Here is a 22,588-nt window from a genome sequence, read left to right as displayed (position 1 = left end):
ACAAGGACGCAAGGTCAGGGGAAATAAAATGGAATAAATTGTTCGGTGCATTCTGTGCAATGGTGCTTAGCCGGGCTTAATGTAGTTTCTATTTTAAGTGCCATTCGTGGAGACAGCACAAAACACGTCGCGTTGGTGTGGTAATTCTTTTGCAAACACTTGATTGTTCCGGGAGGGGTCCGACGATGTTTGCCATCGGAAGATCTTGCAGTGCAAATCAGGCTACCCCTGGTACTACTGGAAAACACTTACTGGCGAAAGTGGCCAACAGGAAATGGTTGTCAACAGCGAAGAGGTAAGGATTTCTGGTTGACATAATTAACAGGCTCATTGCAATTGCTAACGCCGTCAAGGTCAATTTCTCGTTACTATACATTACTATAATGGGAAAGGATTGGATTTATGTACAAGCGGTTGAAAATGGCCAGGAGCTAATTGAAGACTGGAATGGAGTAAGGGTCTGTAAATTGAAAGAAGAAATATGCAATCTCATAGCGTTGATGTTTCCTTAGTAGAGAAAGCAAGTGATCCAGTTTGACTGTAGTATGCTTGCCTAATTTGCCATAATAATGCCATCTCCAAATTTTTGAAAACTCCCGGTTTAACTTGAAAATGGATTATAAGAATCCCAGAACTAACAGTAAAACTTTGAAGATGTCTTGAAATATTTTGGAAATCTCACAGTGGACAATCCTACACACTCAGAAAAAATCATGTAAATTTAGGTGCTCTGAGAGTGACATATACGAGCGTCAATTTTGACATAAATTTGAGTCATAAAAGACGCGAAATATAGCTCAATCAAACGTACTTTTCGTCGAGCAACGAACTTTTCAGTCTCGGAGCACTTAATATTACATGACATGTTTGTTTACGTCTCATTTTTTATGTCAAAGATGGATTCCGTCTCGTGTAAAATTAGTTATTTCTAAGTGTGTAGTTAAGACGGTGAAGATTTATAAATATAATTCAATATTTTTGATAGAAAAATTCCAGGAGTGCATTTTTATGCCTATTGTATTTTTATTAATTTCATGTTTCATTTCACTCAAGGCTGGTTGCTCCGACACCTTTGCGACAATTTAATAGAAACAAAACCTCATAATCTGTTATCGAATTAATTACCCATCACCAGATCAAAGTAATGACAAATTTCCGGGCCAATCTCTGCCGAACTATCTCGCCTCGTTGCGGCAGACCACAACCGATAACCACAACTTGTATCTACAAAGCAAATCTCACCCTCTTTTCACCAACCAGACAGAGCACAGAGAGCAGGAAGTCATTAATCTTAATATTATCCCACTACCGCTGGCTGCTAGCAAACCTCATTCACGGGAAGCAATCCGATGTCTTTCGGTATTTATTCAATTAGCTCGGTTGTTTTTGCCCGCCATTATCCCACCTCAACCACTACAACCGTCAAACATCCAACAGCTCGGTCGTGCTTGTGGTAGACCAAAGCCAGAGCAGCCAGCGTCTTGTTTCCAGTATTCACAGTTTGGTTCAACAATGTCACAAAGTCTATCACTCAAAGCACCAACCCAACTAAACTAAACTGAGCGTCGTCGACGTCGTCGTTGTTGTCGTTCTTCATCGAGAGGAAGTCAGTCGTTTGCCTCCTCCTCCCCCCCCTCGCCTATCACGAACGAGGTTGATTTCCCGATGCGATGGGGAAGAGGGTGAGAGTGAGAAAATGAAAAGACCTTTTCTTCGCCTGTGTCGAATAATGGGGCGGATTTCCTTTTTCCGTTTCGCGATCTGCTGCCTGTCAAAGCTGCGATGTTTTGTGGTTGTGGCTTTTGCCTCCCATTTTCCGGTAAACGTGATTATCGTTTTATGTAATTAAGATTTAATTGGTTAATTAGTACGTCAACATAAAACTCGATCGTAATGAATAGTCTGAGTGATTGATGGTGGGAAGATAAGGGAGGGATAGTTTTTAAGCATTTTCATGAGGCCGGAAAACATGAATCAAGTGTTTGAAAATTGGTGAAAAGATTCTAATAAATTGTAATATCTTAAGTAATTTAAAATGGCTTTTTTGATCTTTTAATCTTGTTGGAAAAGATTATAGTTCGCCTTTCTTACGCTTTAATTGGTCCAAAATAACACTTTGTCTGGAACCTGGGGGGCTCACTTTCCAAATAATAGCCAAGGATGTAAGATTTTGATATTATTAAGATCTAGATTACTAATAAAGGTTGGCTAAAGTAAATTGGTACGCCCCTCGCGCGCCGCTAGCACGCCTCTAGTGTTGGGAATAGAAAATCTTAGACGGTGGTTTGTTTACACTTCTATAGAGAACAACTGGTGCAAGTTTGATCAAAGTAGTCGATTGCGTTCAGAAATAACGTCAAATGGAACTTGAAAGAAAAACCAATATTGTGCTCAATCACCCGGAAAATTCGGAGTGGTCCGGTTCCAAGCTAGCTAAAGCAAAGATGAATACTAAGATGAAACTGTCGGAAGAAAAACTTTCTATTTTAGTGTCCTCTTTCACGGTCCCTTGCATCCAATGAATACCCCCCGTATTCAAGGTAATTTTGTGGTTTTGCTGCCCCCTCGGAAGAGATGAAATTTTGCGCTCATTTTTATCAAAACAATCACACCAAAATCAGAGATGTCCCATTGTTTAATTACTCGATTAAAAACTAATCGATTATTTTTTGGTCGCTGTGCTGCCATTTTTCCACCAATGAGAGTGCAGCACATGTTTGAAACGATCGGTGATGATCCTCTGGAGAAGTTAATGCTTATATCGGCATGATATAACCGATTACAAATATTATACTTTTCGGTTCGTTAATCGATTAATCGATAATTCGAATGAAAATCGTCCATCACTAGATGAATGTGAAACGTCATTTCAAATATAAGGACCGTACATATATAATGATACAATTTGAAAGGGACTGGGGCTAATCACAAATTATGTCCCCACGGTAACTGAAATAAACACGAGTGTTCACCGGTTGGCTAAAGTGCTGATGCCAAAACTACAAGGAAACCCTGAGTGTGGAAAAGAAACAGCGGACCTACGAAAAAACTGGAATCAGTTATCGTCAGCTGCGCAGCAAGGTGTTGAGGAGCGTTGAAGCCAACCCTGGTCTTTCGATCCGATATGTGGCCAGAAGGTACAAGGCCAACTTTTAATCGGTGCGGAACATCCTTGCCAAGCAAGGATACGAGTCGTGCAAAGCCAGTAAACATCCGGACCGGCACGAGAAGTAGAATTTCGTGGCCAAAAAGCATGCAAGGCTCTTGTACAACCGTGTTTTGACGAAACACAAGGGCTGCATTTTGAACGATGACGAAACATACGTCAAACTCTATTTTAAGCTGTTTCCCGGTCAAAAGTTTTACATCGCCACTGGACGTAGGGATGAGCCGGGAAGATTCAAGTTCGTGTTTGCCGACAAGTTCGCGAAGAAGGTCATGATTTGGCAAGCAATTTGCAGTTGTGGCCTGAAAATGGAACCATTCGTCACATTCTCGACGATGACATCCCAAGTTTACATCGAAAAATGCCTGAAAAAGGTGTATTGCCGTTCATCCCAAGGGGATGTTCACTATGCACAATGTGCCAAAAACAAGCTTGAGCACACCTGGGCACAGTCATTGGCACTGTTTGGCACCCATGGTTACAATTTTTTTGATCTTTAAAGTTACTGGCAACACTGAACTTTTTCTGCGCTTGCGCAGTGTGCATGTGCCAAAATTTTTTTTTATGTTGCCACAATATAATCAAATTATTTTCAAAACACAAACGTGAATCTCCACCAAGTCTCGCCATGGATTCTCCTAAATCGAATTGTCAGCGCACATCCTGATGCCTGTCCGAAGAACTAGGTACATCATTTCGCGCCAGACTGCGTACAATCATTCCGACCACCCAGCATGAAGAAATCAGGGCAATCACTTGCATAGCAACACTCCGTTATCGAAATCGTTACACCTGTGACGGCAGTCGCGTTCACATTTCCTCCTAGACGAAGAACAGCTGACAGCGGTATCTTGAACTGAACGAGGTTTAGGGTGGCATTGGAAGCAGCCGCTGGGAGCTGCACCCCTGATTCGTGTAGCCGTGGCGGACGCTGAAAATCTCGGTCCGGTCACGACAAGCGGTGCTTGAGTTTTAATCGGAAAGTCAACAACTAAACAAAAGCTATACCATCCGACCATTCGAACTGCTCGAATACATCCATGGCGGTGGTTGCTACACCAACCATTTCATCGTCCAACATACAATGCTGCAGGACCGTCTTGGCAAAATCTTAAATAGTTCAACAAATTAGTTTTACTCTCCTGCCTTTTTGCACTTTCAACTAACACAATAAGGAATTATAATTACGAATCATAACATTAACTACACAGAAAAAGGAAAATCCTTTCTTTTCTCAGAAAAATAAGCTTCCGCTCTTTCCAAGCTTACGTGTTTTGGATGTTCTCGTTGCTCCACGCACCGTTCATCGTCTTGGAGGAGGAGAAGCACTGCTTCATAATGAACGGGAATTTTGTGCCTTTGTGATCGATCGCACTGTGGTTGCACTTCATGATGGCGTTCACCGCCAGGGCTACGCTCGGAAACTCAACCAATCCGGAGGAGGAACTTTCCGATTTCAGCGGAACATTCACACTTGCGACGGGTGGCAGTTAGAGTGATGCAAAATTTGAAATTTTCGCTCCACAATACTTAAACGATTCCAAATCGGATCCTGACTAACCTCTCAAAATTTGAACCCATTTGGTGAGAGACTGAGATGGCACAAACCATTTGAAGTTTGTATGGGAATTACTATGGTAAAACTAAGATTTTTTTTCATGTCTATCTAATAATTCACCATATTGGTCTGCTTCCAAAGCTTTCAACTGTACTTGTAGGAAATTTTCCCAGCTACAACTTTGCTGGCGACCACTTTTTGATTAAATGCAAGGATCAAAAGTTATCAATGGTTCAATGCGCTGATGTCTTATGATCATGCTCAATCAACTGCTCAGCAGGCAACATTTGTGTTTCTGGGGCGTTGAATAGGACACAAAAATCATGGCTACTAAAGGGTTATACGGTCAAAATTTGGTCAATATCAACTTGACGTATTTCTTTCAATTTTGCATTTAAAAAACCTGAACACCCCTCATTTTGAAGGTGTGTGTGTGTAGAATGTTGATCCTATTTTGATTTTGGAATTCACTCTTCAGTTGTCAAAATGCCGTCCAAGCAAGAAGAGCAGCGTATCAAAATTTTGCTCGCGCATCGCGAAAATCCGAGCTACTCGCACGCAAAGTTGGCAAAATCGCTAAAAGTTGCCAAACCAACCGTTACAAATGTAATTAAAGTGTTTGGGGAACGTTTGTCGACAGCCAGGAAGTCTGGATCGGGGGGAAATCGAAAACCGGAAGCCGCTGAGACGACAAAGAGAGTTGCCGGTAGTTTCAAGCGAAACGCTAACCTCTCTCTCCGAGATGCCGCAAATAAGCTGGGTGTATCGTCTACAACCGTGCATCGAGCCAAAAAACGAGCCGGACTATCGACTTACAAGAAGGTAGTGACTTCAAATCGAGATGATAAACAAAATACGACGGCCAAAGCGCGATCCCGGAGGCTGTACACGACGATGCTGACGAAGTTTGACTGCGTGGTAAGGGACGACGAAACCTACGTCAAAGCCGACTACAAGCAGCTTCCGGGACAGGAGTTTTATACGGCAAAAGGAAGGGGAAAGGTAGCAGATGTTTTCAAGCACATGAAACTGTCAAAGTTCGCAAAGAAATATCTGGTTTGGCAAGCCATCTGTACCTGTGGCTTGAAAAGCAGCATTTTCATAGCTTCCGGGACTGTCAACCAAGAAATTTACGTGAAAGAGTGTTTGAATAAACGTCTGCTGCCTTTCCTGAAGAAACACGGTTGTTCCGTACTGTTTTGGCCGGATTTGGCATCTTGCCATTACGGTAAAAAGGCCATGGAGTGGTACGCCGCCAACAACGTGCAGGTGGTTCCCAAGGACAAGAACCCTCCCAACACGCCAGAGCTCCGCCCAATTGAGAAATACTGGGCTATTGTCAAGCGGAACCTAAAGAAGACCAAAAAAACTGCTAAGGGTGAGCAGCAGTTCAAGGCAAACTGGCTTTCTGCGGCGAAGAAGGTGGACAAGGTGGCTGTACAAAATCTGATGGCAGGGGTCAAGCGTAAGGCCCGGCAATTTGGATTTGGAAAAGCGGAAGCCTAACTGAATATTTTTCCTGAATTTTATACTAATTGAACTTGAAAAAGAAATTTAATTTGATTTTTTAAATAAACGATTTCACCGATTTACACGCGTTTTCCCTTGACCAAATTTTGACCGTATCACCCTTTATGTCACACTGCAAAATACAGTATTGCCTACAGAGCAGCTGCTTGATCATGTCATAAGTTTACCAATCTCTTAAATAATTAATAACTTTCTCCTGTCTCGTTTTACATAGAAACGATCTTCAGCAAAGTTGTAGCTTTCTAAAAGAATAGCTATCGAACTGTTTCGCAGCTCAATATGTAAAAAAGACTAGAAGGCAATGAACAAAAAGTTGAGATTTCCCATAGTAATTTACATGTAAACTTCAAATGGCTTGTGCGAAGTCTGTTTCTAACCAAATAAGTTGTAACTTTGGATAATCAGGACCCGATTTGAAACCATTTAAGCACTGTGGAGCAAAAAAGTCAAATTTTGCATCAGTCTAGTGGCAGTCCTTGGTAGTGAATGCAGTCATTGTTTGCTAGCCTGGGTCAACGAAAGGAAGCGATTGTTCTTGGAGGCGCTGTAGTCCTTGAAACTGATCGTATTGTCCCGGCAGGGTGTAGGGGTTGGTGCACTCAGATAAGTAGTTTAGCTTGGAAAATTCAATCTGAATATTGCCCCCATCATTTCCGATTGGAATGTTGTTCAAGTGCTGGATAATGCGTTCTACTGGTTCAACTGCGATGGCGTCTCCCATCTGGACCATGGTGATACCCTCTTTGGTCTTCAGGAACTTTATCCTGACGACATTTCCGTACAGGTAGATCAGATTGAACAGCTTATCGGTGTTGGCTGTACTGTTATCGAGTCCGTAGATCATCATCACTGCGCCCTGGTGATGTACCGGTTGAATGAAGTTGACTGGTCCAATTCGGGTCTGCGGTGCGTCTTTCATCCGTCCAACGTATGTTTCGGCCGGTGTTGGTTACCAGTATTCCGACGGATGATACTAGGGTGGTGAAAAATTCGTTGCAAATCCGTTTCCTCCGCCGGCTCCCAGAAAGGTTGGTTTAGGACCATGGTTGACTAATGATTGACGGTCGATGTACGGCCTTCCGCTAAAGATGGTAGGATCATAGAGGTAACTCTAAGACCAGAAGGTCCCCAAGAAACGAGCTCAACTTTTTGGCTCAGCTCTGATACTCTCTTCGGTCCCAAGCTAATCGATGCAACCCTCGAAACATAGGAAAATCCACGAACCCCTCATTTTATCTGTCAAACTTTCATAGCGAATCAAAACAAACATAGTGTAGTACTATAATTTCGACTAGAATGGGGTGCGTTAATCGATTTGCTTGGGACCAATAGGGTATTCAAGTAGTGAGCCAATTTAAAATCGTTAGTTTCGTATTGATTGTTGGTAGGATCGTGTAGCGACGGAGCTCGTCCGTTGCAGGCATACTTGGAGACGGCTGCATCCAATTTGTAGTCCCAACTGGATTCCGTGTCGTTTTTGTAAACATTGAAAAACAAAACAAAAACAATAGCTGTTACAATACCGAGTTGCGAAACATGGCATTATTCACAAGCAAACAAAAGTCAGTTCAATGACTTCCCGGCACTGCCGGCACAGCTGCGGCACACTGCGAAAAAAGTTGGCTCAAAATAAGTGTCTAGAGTGACCACCTCTTGGTTTATCCGCAAGCATAGGGGCAATGTCATCTTTTGGCCCGATTTGGCCAGCTGCCACTACTCCAAGGTGATTCTGTACTGGTATGCTGCCAACAAGATTGATTTTGTCCCCAAGCTAATGAATCCTCCGAATTGCCCGGAATTTCGACCAATCGAAAAATACTGGGCAATTTCAAAGCAGTGACTTTGACCAAGCGGCGGGGCGGTCAAGGACATCCAGCAAATGCGAGATAAATGGAAGAAATGCGCTGATTCCGTGTCCGTTTCCACTGTGCGGGCGCTGATGGGCTCCATCAAGAGGAAGGTTAGAGATCACGTTCGAACTGGAGAAATGTAACCATCTTATGCTGTAAGTTTGAAGTTTTAATAGAAGTACTGTAAAGCAACGATTAATGGACTTTTCAAACTTATTGAATCACGAATTACAGGTCTTTTTGTTTGGCGTACCTATTTACTTTAAGTCAGCCTTTATTTAGATTACAGATTTTTAGAAATATACAAAGGTTTAATAGATTTTTCAATCTTTATTATATTTATTAATTCCGATTAATTATCGTTTCTTCCTTTTGAGCAGCTTGAAGTCACTCTTCGAGCACCAAACCCAATATTTTCCGTTAAATAAAATATTATTGTATTATCTTCGATGCTCAAATGATGTTATTTCTGATTCCTTGTTCAAAGATATAGATATTCTGGATAAATTGGTTAATATTAAAATATTCTGTCGGGGTAAATTTTAAATATTCAATGTTTCACAATTTTCCATACAAATGAAAAGCCAAAATCTCCCCATACAAAAATACACCAAAAATTTCATCTGGTGGAATGTTTTAAAACCAACCGATTTAGGGATAATAGCAACCAAACTTATATTTGGTGAATAAAAATCGGATTTACATAAAAAAATTATTAATCCACCAGCTCAGACACGGCGATTCGAAGATTTAGCTGGTTATTTTAACATTTGAAAGAATAACGTTACATGCAATTCGACTAAGCTTCCAAACAAATGTTTTGAATTGTGACAACATGCGGGACAATTGATAATACAAGTATTTACTGACAGCAAATACTGCGTACACTAATGTACCAAAGTTCGAGCAACAACAAGTGAATTAAATATCCCGTTAATCTGTCAAAAATTTAAATAAAGTTGAAATCTGGATTGATTAGAAGACTTTTAGAAAATGAAAGATCAAACATAAGCATTCAATGAAGAATAACGGGTTGAACAAAAAACAAATAGTCAGACAAATATTTGCGTAATCTCGGACATAAAGAAGTAAAATTCCTGGAAAATGTGACTGATACTTCATTAAAGAAATTCTCAAGATATGTTTGTAGCTTAAGACTTATATAAAAGATACAAATCGAGTAGAACATCATGATTCTAAGAAATTGATATATTTTAAAGGGTGTCCACGATGAAATTGCCACACACAAAATTGATTCGCAAAATTCGAGTTTTCATCCGATTGCCATCAAATTTTCAGGGATTGAGAAATAACTATAAAACTTCATTTTACCATTTTACTCGTATTTTATTTACAGTCCATACGCAAATGCCCGCACCTTGGCCTTAACCCCGGCCATAAGATTCTGCACAACCTGTGAATCAACCGTTTTTTGCATGTAAACCCATACTTTCTTCAGTTCCTCGACTGTCTTCACTACCTTAGGTCGTTTAAGAAGGTGCTGCTTCATAATCGCCCAGTACTTCTCGATGGGGCGGAGCTCCGGAGTGTTGGGAGGGTTGAACATTTTCGGCACGAAATTGACCTTATTGTCCGCATACCACTTCAGCACGTCCTTGGAGTAGTGGCATGAGGCCAAATCCGGCCAGAAGATTGTTGGGACGTTGTGGGCCTTCAGGAGAGGAAGCAGCCGCTTCTGGAGGCACTCTTTTATGTACACCTGTCCGTTCATCGTGTCCTGGGTCATGAAAGGTGCACTCCGCTTCCCGCACGTGCAGATGGCTTGCCAAACCAGGAATTTCTTCGCAAATTTGGACATGTTCTGAGTGCGGACATGCTCCGGAACGCTGAACTTATCCTTGGCCGTGAAAAACAGGTTGCCGGGGATCTGTTTGAAGTCGGCCTTCACATATGTTTCGTCGTCCATGATGCAGCATTCAACTTTCGTCAGCATGTTGAGGTACAACTTCCTGGCACGGGTTTTGGCGGACTTGTTCTGCTTCTCGTCGCGATTAGGGGCCTTTTGTACCTTGAACGTTCGAAGCCCAGCCTTAGTTTTGGCCTTCTGGACAAAACTTCGGCTTAGGTGCAGCTTCTTAGCCACATCCCTAACGGAGGCGTTCGGATTTCGGTTGAAGGCCCCAACTACGCGGTTGTGATTTTTGGTGTTGTACGGAATACTTTTTCCTTCACTTCTGGGCTTCCGATCGGTGGTCAACCGTTCCTCGAACCGCTTAATCACTCGCGACACCGTGGAATTCGCGATTCCCAACGTTTTAGCGATGGAACGATGCGAGAGATCCTTGTTCTCGTGATGAATGCGCAAGATTTTATCACACACGAGCTGTTCTTTCGACTCCATTTCCGCGAGTTTTGATCACAGGACTTTAAAACTTGCAGGATGTAAATAATGCACTATGAACTAAATCCACCCAAATTTTCATTAAATCCTACCCAACGGTTAAAAAGTTAGAGCAATTTCATAGTGTGGCAATTTCATCGTGGACACCCTTTATATAGATAAATTCTTTAGAAAGCAAATTTAATTTTTCAAGATTCTAAACTTTCACAAACTTTTTCTGACCTTCGAATGCACATACCCCTTTGTCTGTATGTTGGGGTCAATATGACCCCAGGCAATTTTTGCAAACTTGATTATTCATCAACACGATTTTTTCTCTGACATTTTTGCATGCTAAAGTCTTCTTTATATGCCTGCCTCTTAGTTGATACATATTTCGAACTTTATTTATTACTCGTTTTGAAGGACACTTGCAATGAACTTAGCTTTTTTTTGAAGATACAAACAAAGGGTTAACGGAGATTAACGTTGATCCGTACCTAGCCCATAATTAATATATTATACAGATTTTTTTTACAGATATGTTTTTCAACCATATACAGATTATAAAGATTTTTTACGGTGAAAATACAGATTTAAATTGGAAAAATTTGGCAACACTGCTTGTAGCCGTTGAATTAGTAGTATTTCATTGTTGCTTTCTATAACGGTAATCATTTTTGAAGATAATAGGTGCTTGGCTTAACGTCTCCTATGGGGCTGCCATCTTAGAAGTAGCCTCTGGGGAACACTCCATGCAATATCTCATTAAGTTCAATTTACTCACTCCAACGTTTCGGTCCTGGTTGGGACCATCTTCAGGAATAATTGTTCGTGTCAGGAATATTTTAGTCTGTCTTATTATCTGTCCTTCTTGATGCTTGGGAATGCAGTTTGGTGAGGTACTAGTTTGCTCACTGCTTCCATGCGTTCTGTTGTGGGAGCTTTGGATGTTTATTAATTTTAACCAGAGGGTGTGTCGTTACGATAACTTTAGTTCAAATATGAATATGTACCATTATGAAGTAAATAATCGCAATTAAAAAAATAACAGGCAATCAAATTGATCAACTTCTACTTAACAAAAATCTCACCCTTCTCCAATTTCAGTGGTGGTCGAGGAACCAGAATTCACGGATGTAATTGAAAACGTCACAGTGCCTGCAGGACGGAATGTCAAACTGGCGTGCTCCGTCAAGAACCTAGGATCATTTAAAGTAAGTATACATCGCCGATTCGAATGCATTATTAAAAAAATCAAGCTTCAACCACTAGCAAAAAACCGTATGTACCGACAAAATTGCTTCCCACCCCCAAGACCATCGCCTGCCCCAAACACTGAGGCCAACATCTGAACGCAAAATAACATTACATTCGAAAGGTTTCAACCCCATACCCTCCATAACGAAACGGAAACTCCGCAAGGCACATTGCCAAGCGTAATAAAAGAAATCGGTTTTATTAAAATTGTTATCTTTTAATAAAAGCCCAGTACACCGCACCGTACCGTAATGTTGCTTAAAGATAAATACGACGATCATGGATATTTTCTTAATAAAATTTCACATTTATTTACATGCTATAGACGTCGTCCTGTTGAGGTTATGATTCTTGCTCACCCTCATGTGTTTCAATGCCCATATCAAAACTGACTGACGTGGAGGTATCTTCACGGCCACTCCCCTTCCCCCCTCATACTCTGCATCCATTCTTCGAGAAACCTGAATGGGTATTCGTTTCACCTTGAGACGTTCGGTTGGATGAAGCTTTATTTACATTCATCCTCCGTCATGCGGTAGACAGATACAGACACCGATGGACCGACTTCTTCTGTTTCCGTTCAGATTGTATGTAAGATATGCTTGCACAGGTGTAGCTTCTTCATGGTCAGGAGAGACGGTGACGGTGATTGAATAGCAGCATTATCAAAAAAAAATCTTTAAATTACGAATTTATATCCAAGACTCATCCATGCAAAAATATGAAAATGTGTCAAAGTAATAATTTGAAAAATAAAAACATTGACAAAAAATATACGATTCTCACACCGCAAGCTTCAACCTATGGCTGGTAGAAGTGGTGTGGGCACAACAATCATAACACGCAAATGTTTATCCATTTATGCTTGCCTGATCAGGCCTTTTGAGCATACCAACTACGAACCCATCCGATAACACACAAAACCCACGTGACTTTTCGTCGATTCACCGACGATGATGATGGTATCTCTTCACTCCTGTCAAACCAGCGAAAGCCACTGAAGAAGGGGACGAAAAGTCCGCTCCCCCATTGGATTCCCGTCCTGCCGATATCAGCAGAAAAGAAAAAGCGCTGTATGAATTGCCTAGCCATCTCTTCAAATTTTATGGGGAATAAAAAATCCCATACCAAGTGCTTTTTATGATTTTTCTGAGGTTTTCTCCCCCCACTTTGGCAACTGACTTTATGCCGAAACTGGGCGTTGTACAAATATTAAGACCGTTTCCCTCGACGCATTCAAGAATCGTTGTTTTTGATTTGGAGCTCAGCTCCTTTCACTTTTTGATTAATTATGCGGTTCTAAAATTTTCATTTCCGAATTGAAGGAGAAAATTTGCATGTTTTCATATCGAATCATAAGTTTTTATTCATACAAGCATGTCACCATTCCAACGTGACGGAGCACCATCACAAGTAGTTAACGTTTCATGATAAACCTGAATTAAACAACAGATGTACAGTGGCCGTGTGTTTTTATTATTGTAGTTTTACATACTTTGAACGTTGCTAAGTCAGCTGATTTTGATGATTTGGATGTTCAAAACCCCACTGTGTAAGGCTTACTTAAAATACCTTTTACACATTCAATTTTGACCCAATTTGATCACAACAGGTTTAATTTTGAAGGGGAGTAAGCTACTATTATTCTAAAGTAAATAAACTTGTCTAGGTTGCTCTCAGTTATGGCAAAAATTCATTATATGTATCTTGATGAATCTGGGTGTCTTAGTGGTATACTTGTGTGAAAAGAGAGAGAGAGAGAGAGAGAAGGATTAGTAATTATCATTGAATTCCACTACATTATTTGCTTATCCTTGAAAGACACGCGTATGCTTTCTCTTGTGATTAAAAATATGTCCTGGATCTCAAAAGTCCTTACGGAATATGATTTCAGAAGAGTTCTATTTTTTAATTATAAGATTTTCTAAGTTTTTTCTATCACACCATTTTGAAAAAAAAATCGACAGATTATTTTAACTGTTTAGAAACAATACATTTCGCAATACTATTTTTAATGTAGTCAGTGAATAATAACGTTGAAAATTCAGTAGAAACGGTAAAATCACAATTTTACTTTGAATTTTATGATACAATATAGAAGAAAAAAACACATAGGACGTTATGACAAGGCAAGTTAAACATCGGACATGTTACATTGGAGGATTTTTCTCAATGACATAATCAATTAATGTTACATTGGGCGTTTTGTTCCACATGATACTAGATTCCCTTTCGCAGATTTCAAAGTAGAGTACCTAACTTTTGATTGACCCCGCCTTTGGAAAATAAGCACCAATCATGTTAGGCAGTCCGAATGACTGAAGGAACAATCATGTACCCATCATTTCAAACTGTACATTGGTCAATTTTAGCCCTATGATTATCTTAAATAAATGAAAGAAAATTTGGATGGATGTTTTTGTATCACATACAATGATAGAAGAGCAATAGTTTGTATCGTTTAACTCGATTTGTTTACATTTGTTACTTAGGACCTTTTGAAAAGTGACGTGAGTTTTCAGCTTTTGTAAACAACGCATTTTATCGTCGGTTTGGCGTAACTGATAGCTCTGTTGGAGTGGCCGCAATGGCATTGGAAAAAGAACTCGGATCGGGAAGTAATAAAACGCGTGTGTACTGAACGTGAACAACAAAAAGAATGACAGTTTTATTCAGCGGAAGTAATACAGATGATAACAAACATATGTATCATGGTTTCTCTCTAGTTGATGAAGTTGTCGCCACTTGGGGGGCTCAACACTCCTCCTCAACTTCAACAGACTTTACTCCGATAGCCGCCCGAAGTTTCCCTAGCTTTACTACTGCCAGCGGCTTAGTCAGGATATCCGCCTCCATAAGTTCTGTAGGGCAGTACTTGATGGACACGACACCGTTTGCCACAAGATCCTTCACGAAGCAGCATTTGGTGTCAATGTGCTTCGACTTTCGTGAAGCGCGTTCCGTAGCAGTGAGAGCAATGCAGCTCTGGTTATCCTCATGAACTGCAATGGGATACGCCATGGACACACCCAGATCAGCCATTAGCTTGCACAGCCTCTGTAACTCCTGCAGACAGTCAGCCAAAGCGATATACTCAGCCTCGGTGCTGGACAGCGCCACGCTGGTCTGCTTTCGGCAACACCACTCGATGAGTCCACCACCAAACTTGAACAGAAAGCCAGTATTGGATTTTCGGTCCGTCACTTCACCCGCCCAATCGGCATCTACGAAACATTCCAGCCTCAGTTTCTCGTTAGCACCTAGGTGTAACTCGTGGTTGATTGTCCCCTTCAAATACCGAAGCACCTTTTTGGCCTCGATCCAGTCAGCCTTCCCTGGTTTGGATACACGCCGCCCAAGGACAGAAGTAGCGATTGAAATGTCCGGACGACTGTTTATGGCAACATACAACAACGCACCGATTAGGCTTTGGAATTTATCCTTCTCCGCAGGCTCATCGCTCTCCTCCTGCTGTTGTTGTAGGTAACCACTCGCCATCGGGACCCGTGATGTGTTAGCCTTCTCCATTCCAAATCGTACGAGTGTTTTTGATATGTACGATTTCTGGTTGAGAACATACGCACCGGCTTGTTTTCGGACCTGAATCCCCAAGAAGCACGAAAGTTCTCCCAACTCGGTGATTTTGAAGTTCCGCGCCAACTCCTCGACCACTGCTTGGTATTCCTGCTCCGTGGGCATGGATCCACTTTCGACTGTTGGAATCCAATCTCCTTCAGAACTGCATCGATATTTCTGTTCCACACGCGGGCAGCCTGTTTTAGCCCATACAAGCAGCGTTTGAGACGGCATACCCTGGTTGGATCCTCGGTCTCGAACCCAGGAGGCTGTTTCATGAATATCTCCTCCTGTAATTCGCCATAGAGATATGCTGTTTTAATGTCGACGTGCCTTGCCAACATTTTCCGGCTGCTAGCCACTGTGAGAACCGCACGGAAGGTGGTTTGTTTTACCACTGGTGCAAAAACCTGGTCGTACTCGCTGCCAAACTTCTGGCAAAACCCTTGAGCGACGAGCCGGGCTTTGAAACGAACGACGTCCCCGTCGGCGCTTTCCTTGCACTTGTACACCCATCTTGACCCGATGGCCCTATTACCTGTTGGCAACTCGACGACGTCCCAGGTACCGTTCTCCAGTAATGAAGCCATTTCTTCCGCCATAGCCGCCTTCCACTTATAATTCTCAGGACTAGCCATCGCTTCTGCATAATTTCGCGGTTCACACGCCACATCTGCAGCTAATCCAATTGTATCTCGATATCTTTCCGGTGGTACTCACATTCAGGTCCGGCTTCCTGCCGAACCAAAGCTCGAACGGAGTTTTGTCGACAGCAGCGGACGGCAACCTATTTTGAATGTAGGCGGCCGTATTCACCGCCTCTGCCCAAAAGCGTTTGGGCAGCCCTGCATCGAGTAGCATACACGAACCCATTTCGTTGAGGGTCCTGTTTCGCCACTCTGCCACCCCATTCTGTTGGGGAGCATACCCAGCGGTGTAGTCAGGCTTTATTCCCTCCTCGGCATAAAATTTACGGATACTGTTACTGATGTACTCACCTCCTCTGTCCGAGCGTTTGGTCTTCGACTTCTTACCTAGCTGGTTCTGGGTGAATCGGACGTAGTCGCGAATCCTTCCTTCAACCTCCGATTTTTCCTTGAGAAAATACACCATAGTGTACCTACTATGGTCGTCGATCAACGTCATATAGTACCTACAGCCACCTGGAGTCTCCGTCATCGGACCGCAGACGTCGCTGTGTACTATATCGAGCACCTCCTTTGACGTTTTCTTAGCTACCTGTGGAAAAGACGGCCTAGCCATCTTTGCCTTGACGCAGCACTCGCACGTCGCCCGGATTCCGCATTCCCTGACGCACATTCCAGACACCAGACCCTTACGCACCGCTTCCTTGATGGCTTCCAGATTCTTGTGGCCGAGCCGGCGATGCCACGTATGTTGGCATTTATCGGTGTGTCCTTTGTCACTCACTAACAACGAACGCTCACTGGCCAGATTCAACCGATACAGGCCACCGATTTTGTCCGCGACCGCCACGACTTTCTGTCCGTACATCAATTGGCACTGTTCCCCGTCGAACTCAGCACGCACGCCCTTGTTCGAAAGTTTTGCCACCGACACAAGATTGCTTTCGAGCTCCGGTGCAAAAATCACTTCCGTAAGCGTTACCAAAACGTTTTCGCCGCGATCGTTCACGCACTGTATGGTACAATCCCCGATGCCTTCCGTGTGAAGCATTTTTCCATCCGCCGCCGAAATAGTTGGTCGCGCACTTTTGTCCAACCGAACGAACAAATTTCTGTCGTTGGCCAAATGCGACGTCGCACCGGAATCAATCAACCACGCATGCGCACCGAAATCACCCGACCGTACCATAAACGTAAACGACTCTGGGTCGTCTTCGCGCACTGTTTTTACTTTTTCTTTGCTCTTCTTTTTCGGATTTTTCTCCTCACTATTCTTCGCCGCAATGAACGCTCTGCAGTTCCGTTTGCAGTGTCCTTGCTGACCGCAATAGTAGCACGAAACATCCACAGATTTTTGCTGCTGCTGGCTGGATCCAACTCGTAGCGCCTGCTCCTCCGTTTCACCTTTCTGCTTTTTCTGCTTTTCCGCCTCGTCGACGAGCTTCACTTTAACCAACTCAAGTGTGAGCTCATCTTCGTCCCGTGCCTCCAACGCTGTTGTCAACGGATTGAACGCGTCCGGAAGTCCACGAAGGATCAGCGCCACTTTCAAGCATTCGGTCATCTCGAAGCCCGAATTCTGGAGACGAGCGTAATGCTTCTCGATGCCGGCAAGATAACTTTCCATATCATCACCCATTCGGTAATTTAGGTTGGTGATTTGCTTGAGCAGCGTCACTTTCTGCCCCAGAGACGTTTTGTTGTGGTGCAGCTTGAGTGCATCCCACGTCTCTTTCGCTGTTGCTTTGTCACGGATCAAATTGTACTGACTCTCGTCCACCAACAGCTGAATGGTGGCGAGTGTCTTTTCGTCGCCCTCTCTCCATGCACCGGTCACTGGATTCGATGCGACTCCCGGGTCGACGTATTTCCACAGATGCTCTCGCCGGAGCAGCGCCGTGACGGAGAAGGACCACGCCGGGTAATTAGAGTTATTCAGCTTGACAACTCTTGCCCACTCCATTCCGCGAGAAAGTTCTGGAAAAACACTACCGTTTTCTCACTCGCGACTTTCACGAAAATAATAATCCGACTCGAACTAAAGCAACCGAAAAACGATCCCGAACACTTTCCGCTAACGCTCCGTAACGAAACCAACTGGGCCTATAACCTGTTGGAGTGGCCGCAATGGCATTGGAAAAAGAACTCGGATCGGGAAGTAATAAAACACGTATGTACTGAACGTGAACAACAAAAGGAATGACAGTTTTATTCAGCGGAAGTAATACAGATGATAACAAACATATGTATCATGGTTTCTCTCTAGTTGATGAAGTTGTCGCCGCTTGGGGGGCTCAACAAGCTCGCCCACGCATACTAACACTACTATCACAGACAAACAGACGTAACTCTTCATTGTGTATCTTCGTTCATGCATTTAACGGTTGATTTGAATATTATCAGTTCCGCGAACTACTCGGCGCAGCGCTAGCATCGGATCACTTTGACGTTTCTATATATTTTATAGAACTTTTATGCAATATTGTTTACGAGTTAGCGAGCGAGCTTGTTTTCCGCGAGAAGCCAGAGAGATGTCGTTACTGAGGTTATATGTTTTGAGATACTATGTTTTCAAGAACAAGTTTTTCAAAGAGTTACGTCTGTTTGTCTGTGCTACTATATCATGTAGGGAAAAACTTGATGGTAGTGTTAGCATGCGTGGGTGAGCTACCAGTTACGCCAAATCGACGATCAAATGTGTTGTTTACAAAAAGTGATACATCCCTTCGAAAAAGTAATCAAGAAAAACTTCTTGGGTTGTGTCTCAATTGCCGAGTTAAATTCAACTCGTTGTTAAACGTGACATTTCGAAAGCTATTTCCAATGTTCGAAAATCCCGGAAATTGATACGTTTTCAAACAGCACTCAGCCACGTTTGCCAAAATATAGTCGGTCAGAAATAACCACGCTTTAAAAGCAAGGTTATAGACTTCTCTGACGTTTGTGAAACGCACAAGTATTAGTGCAGAACTAGGGGTAAATTATAAGTATTAGTGCAAGAAACCTTTGAATTCACCCACATTTCTGCACTAATACAATACAATTCATAAACGTCAGAGAGGTCATAACTCATGTCACTTTTAACCACGAGTTAATTTAACTCGCTCATTGGGGCACAGCCTACACTGAAACAAATCGACATGTATCGTTTATTGGGTCCATCTTATAACATAGCAATGTCAGCAGATTTATCCATTCTATGTGATGATTGATAGATTCCATCGGATTATCACTTAAAAACTATGACTGCGATATGGAATGATTTATATCGTAATTTCACATACTTAGTACTTGATAAAACTTTGCTTCGAACAGTGTTAGCGATAGGTAAGATGTATATGAATATTGTCTGATATATTTCATGGTGAAAAACTGTTGATATGTCATGGGTAGGAACAGACATCTAGAAACTAATGGAAAATCATATAAGTTTGCACTATGAGAAAATTCAGTAAAATATACCTGTTTTCATGATGAATATTGCTCACTAAAAGATGTATCTTATAAGATAATCATGTATATTTTATTGGAGTTGCTTTTAACGATTTTTGACGTTTGTTGATATGTCACGTGCAAACAGACATGTAGAAACTATTGGACTGTCATTTAACTTTGCAGTATAGGAAAACATGTATATCAAATTGAAATAGCTTCCTTTGATTTTTGAGGTTTAAAGATTGTAAACAGATCTATCCCAATCATTATATAGTCATATAGATGTGCCTTTTAAGAAATCCAACAGCAAACATTTGTTTTGGCCGAGGTTTTGGCATGGCTTTCCGGGATGAATATCGCTCCCAATAAAAAAAAAACATCTTACATGATTGTTCTTTGTGAATTATTGAAACAATTTTCAACGATGTTATCATACACTCATTAAAATGATTAGTCGAACTAAATATTGCTAGCAAAAATGATACTGTATTGAATAATCTTTGTTTGTCATTGTTCCATAAGATAAGGGGTTCCGGAAAAGAATGTATTGAGATTAAAAAAATGGGCATGATTCTACTGCAATATTTACTTTGCTAAAATTCTAATTGTAAGCCTTCTACACGGCTAATTCAGATTTCAGCACTAGTACTCGAACTCCATGAACCAGTTCCATGAACTCATATAATGTAGTCGTTGTTTTATTGCACACAGGAGCATTAAGCAAGATTTGAATACACGACACCACCGAAACGGAGCATAAATTTGACAGTGCTATTTTTCTTCACTCTAGCAAAACGAGCATAACGTTGCACTACATTCCATGTCGGGAGAGCTGTTCTTACTTCATGCTAATTGAACGAGCTCAATCTTGAAGTCAGCCGTGTCCCAGTGGAATCGAGCGCAAACACCGAAAGCATCACACTTCAACAGTTCTTGATCGAATCCCAAATCAGCTACAATAAAAAAAGACACAACTGTGAAAGCTCCCCACTGCGTGATGTTTATTTTTCGATTTATTTTTAGAAATCGATTAAATATATGTGTCAAAAGAAGAAGTACATTTCATGTGATTTTCACATAAACTTTACTTCGATTGATTTATGACACATATATTATGTTGTGGTGAAAAGTAATGCTTATGCTTATGGGTTTCAAATCCATTTCAGTTAATTATTATAATTTGACCGATTTTCATTTATCATATGACGATCATATAAAAGTTACCAAATTATCAGCATTGTAAATGTATCAGATATTCATATAGAATTTACCTGACACATTTTCAATCATATAATTTTCATTGGATTATCTTATAGCGCAAATTTATTAGACTTCCACATAACAGGAATATGTCATATTGGCTCAGTGTAGGAAGTAAAATAAGGTACCATCCATAAATGACGTAGAATTTGTTTAATTAATTAACCCCCCTTCCGCCTCGAAGCGTGTTTTGCTATACCTAATACATGGCCGGTCACTACTTCTGAAACCCCTCTCCTCCCTGAATTACTACGTTATTTATGAAAGTTCCATAAGAATTGGGCAACAGTGAAAATCAGCAGCACACACGCAAAACGGGTTGGACATTGATGCGAAATTTCGATTTTGATCGTGAATATCTCGCGATCAGAAAATTTTAGCTTGAAATCCCCCCATTCAATTATTGGTACATCTTGTATCTATTGATTGAATTTAAATATACTAAAAATGGGTATTTTTTTAAGATTTCGTGCGTTTTGTGAACGCACATCCATTATTTTGCATAATAAAACGGCGGAAAAAAAGGATTTCCCTACACAGATTACAGATTCCTGCACCAAGCACTATTTATGCTTTCATAGCTTAAGTCTATCCTACTTGAAAAAATGCAATAGAACGGATTAGAAAATCCCTGATTTTCTGCTAATCGGGGCGAGACATAACACGTCGTTCGGTTGCGAAATTCTCCAAGTAGGAGGGACTTAAATGCTTATCTCTTAGCATAAATGGAGGTACCGTCGAGTTTTTTTTTTCAGTGCTAGGTACTGAAATTCGACAGTGAGCGTTCAAAAAGGCCTACATGCAATGATCGAGTCTCTTTATTGATTTTCTTTTTACATTGCTACACTGAGCGAAACAATTCAAACAACAACATTGCATTAGGTCCTAATTAACATTCAGAGATTCTCTTCGTCGACTTTCTCCTTGAATCCCCTCGGCCATGTACCGTATGCGTGATAATGTTTGCACTATCGTACAAATAAGGTTCCCGTTTCACCTGTACATACAATGCCTTGTCTTTCTTTGCATGCACGTAACCTATAGCTCATACCGTAGTAGGCTGTGTATAAAAGAAAATGATTTACTTAGTTTGACAGTTGCACCATGACGAAGTGGCAGCGTATTCGTGATTGTCCCGGTGAACCGTCAAAAGGGTTTTAGACCGAGAAAAGAAAGGACAACTATCCGCGAAGGTGGCCACAGGTCGTCCGAGGTCAGCTCGGGTTCCGAGGGTTATCGCTGCTATCAAAAGGAAGATTCGGGTGAATCCAGTGCGTTCAATTAGAAAAATGGCAAAGGAACACGGGATCAGTGACTTTACGGCACGGAAGATCGTAAAGGAAGATTGCGGGGCAAAGTCGAGGGCACGGAAAAAAACGCACATGATTATCAACCGCATCCGGGAGCTACGAGTCGAACGATGCAAGAAAATCTTGAACTTCCTTAAGCGAAAAAACCCGGTAATCCTGTTCACCGACGAGAGCATGTTTACCGTCGATCCCGTATTAAATTCCAGAGCCGACCGGTATATTAGTTCTCTTCCAGTAAAAGACGTGGCCGACGAGCACAAAAACGTGTATCTGGCCAAGCATCCTGCTAGCGTTATGGTGTTTGGATTGGTGACTTCCGATGGCAAAAAAATTAACCCGGTGTTCATTCCAGAAGGCGACAAGGTCAACACGGAGGTCTACATCGGGATTTTAAGTAAGTATGTTATTCCGTGGATCAAAGAAAAGTACGGTCCGAAGCCAAATGTTGTATTTCAACAAGATGAGGCTCCGTGCCACACCTCGAACCGCACTCAGAAGTGGTTGCAGGAACATCTTCCGTTCTGGGTGAAGGATATGTGGCCGCCATCCAGTCCCGATCTTAATCCGCTGGATTACTCATGTAGGCCAAGGCCTGTTCTAAACGCCACCGAGTACAGCAAACCTCAGACAAACATTGACCCGTACCTGGAAAGAA

At 41.8% G+C, this 22,588-nt stretch overlaps 1 protein-coding gene across 3 annotated transcripts in view; it reads left to right on the top strand.

The window, feature by feature from the left end:
* The window catches only part of DIP-zeta (Dpr-interacting protein zeta), a 307,293-nt gene that overhangs the window by 78,432 nt on the left and 206,273 nt on the right, over positions 1-22,588 (top strand). For all 3 annotated transcript variants that reach the window (XM_065228207.1, XM_065228209.1, XM_065228208.1), the window contains exon 3: positions 11,556-11,662. In XM_065228207.1, the coding sequence (XP_065084279.1) occupies positions 11,556-11,662 (107 nt within the window). The remainder of the gene's footprint in view (positions 1-11,555; positions 11,663-22,588) is intronic.

This window comes from Ochlerotatus camptorhynchus, unplaced genomic scaffold (assembly GCF_037179485.1).
Source record: "Ochlerotatus camptorhynchus isolate MF236.1 unplaced genomic scaffold, CSIRO-AGI_Acam_v1.1 ptg000284l, whole genome shotgun sequence".
NCBI lineage: Eukaryota > Metazoa > Arthropoda > Insecta > Diptera > Culicidae > Ochlerotatus > Ochlerotatus camptorhynchus.
Note: the sequence above shows the minus strand (reverse complement) of the source record. Positions and strands in the feature narration are given on the sequence as shown.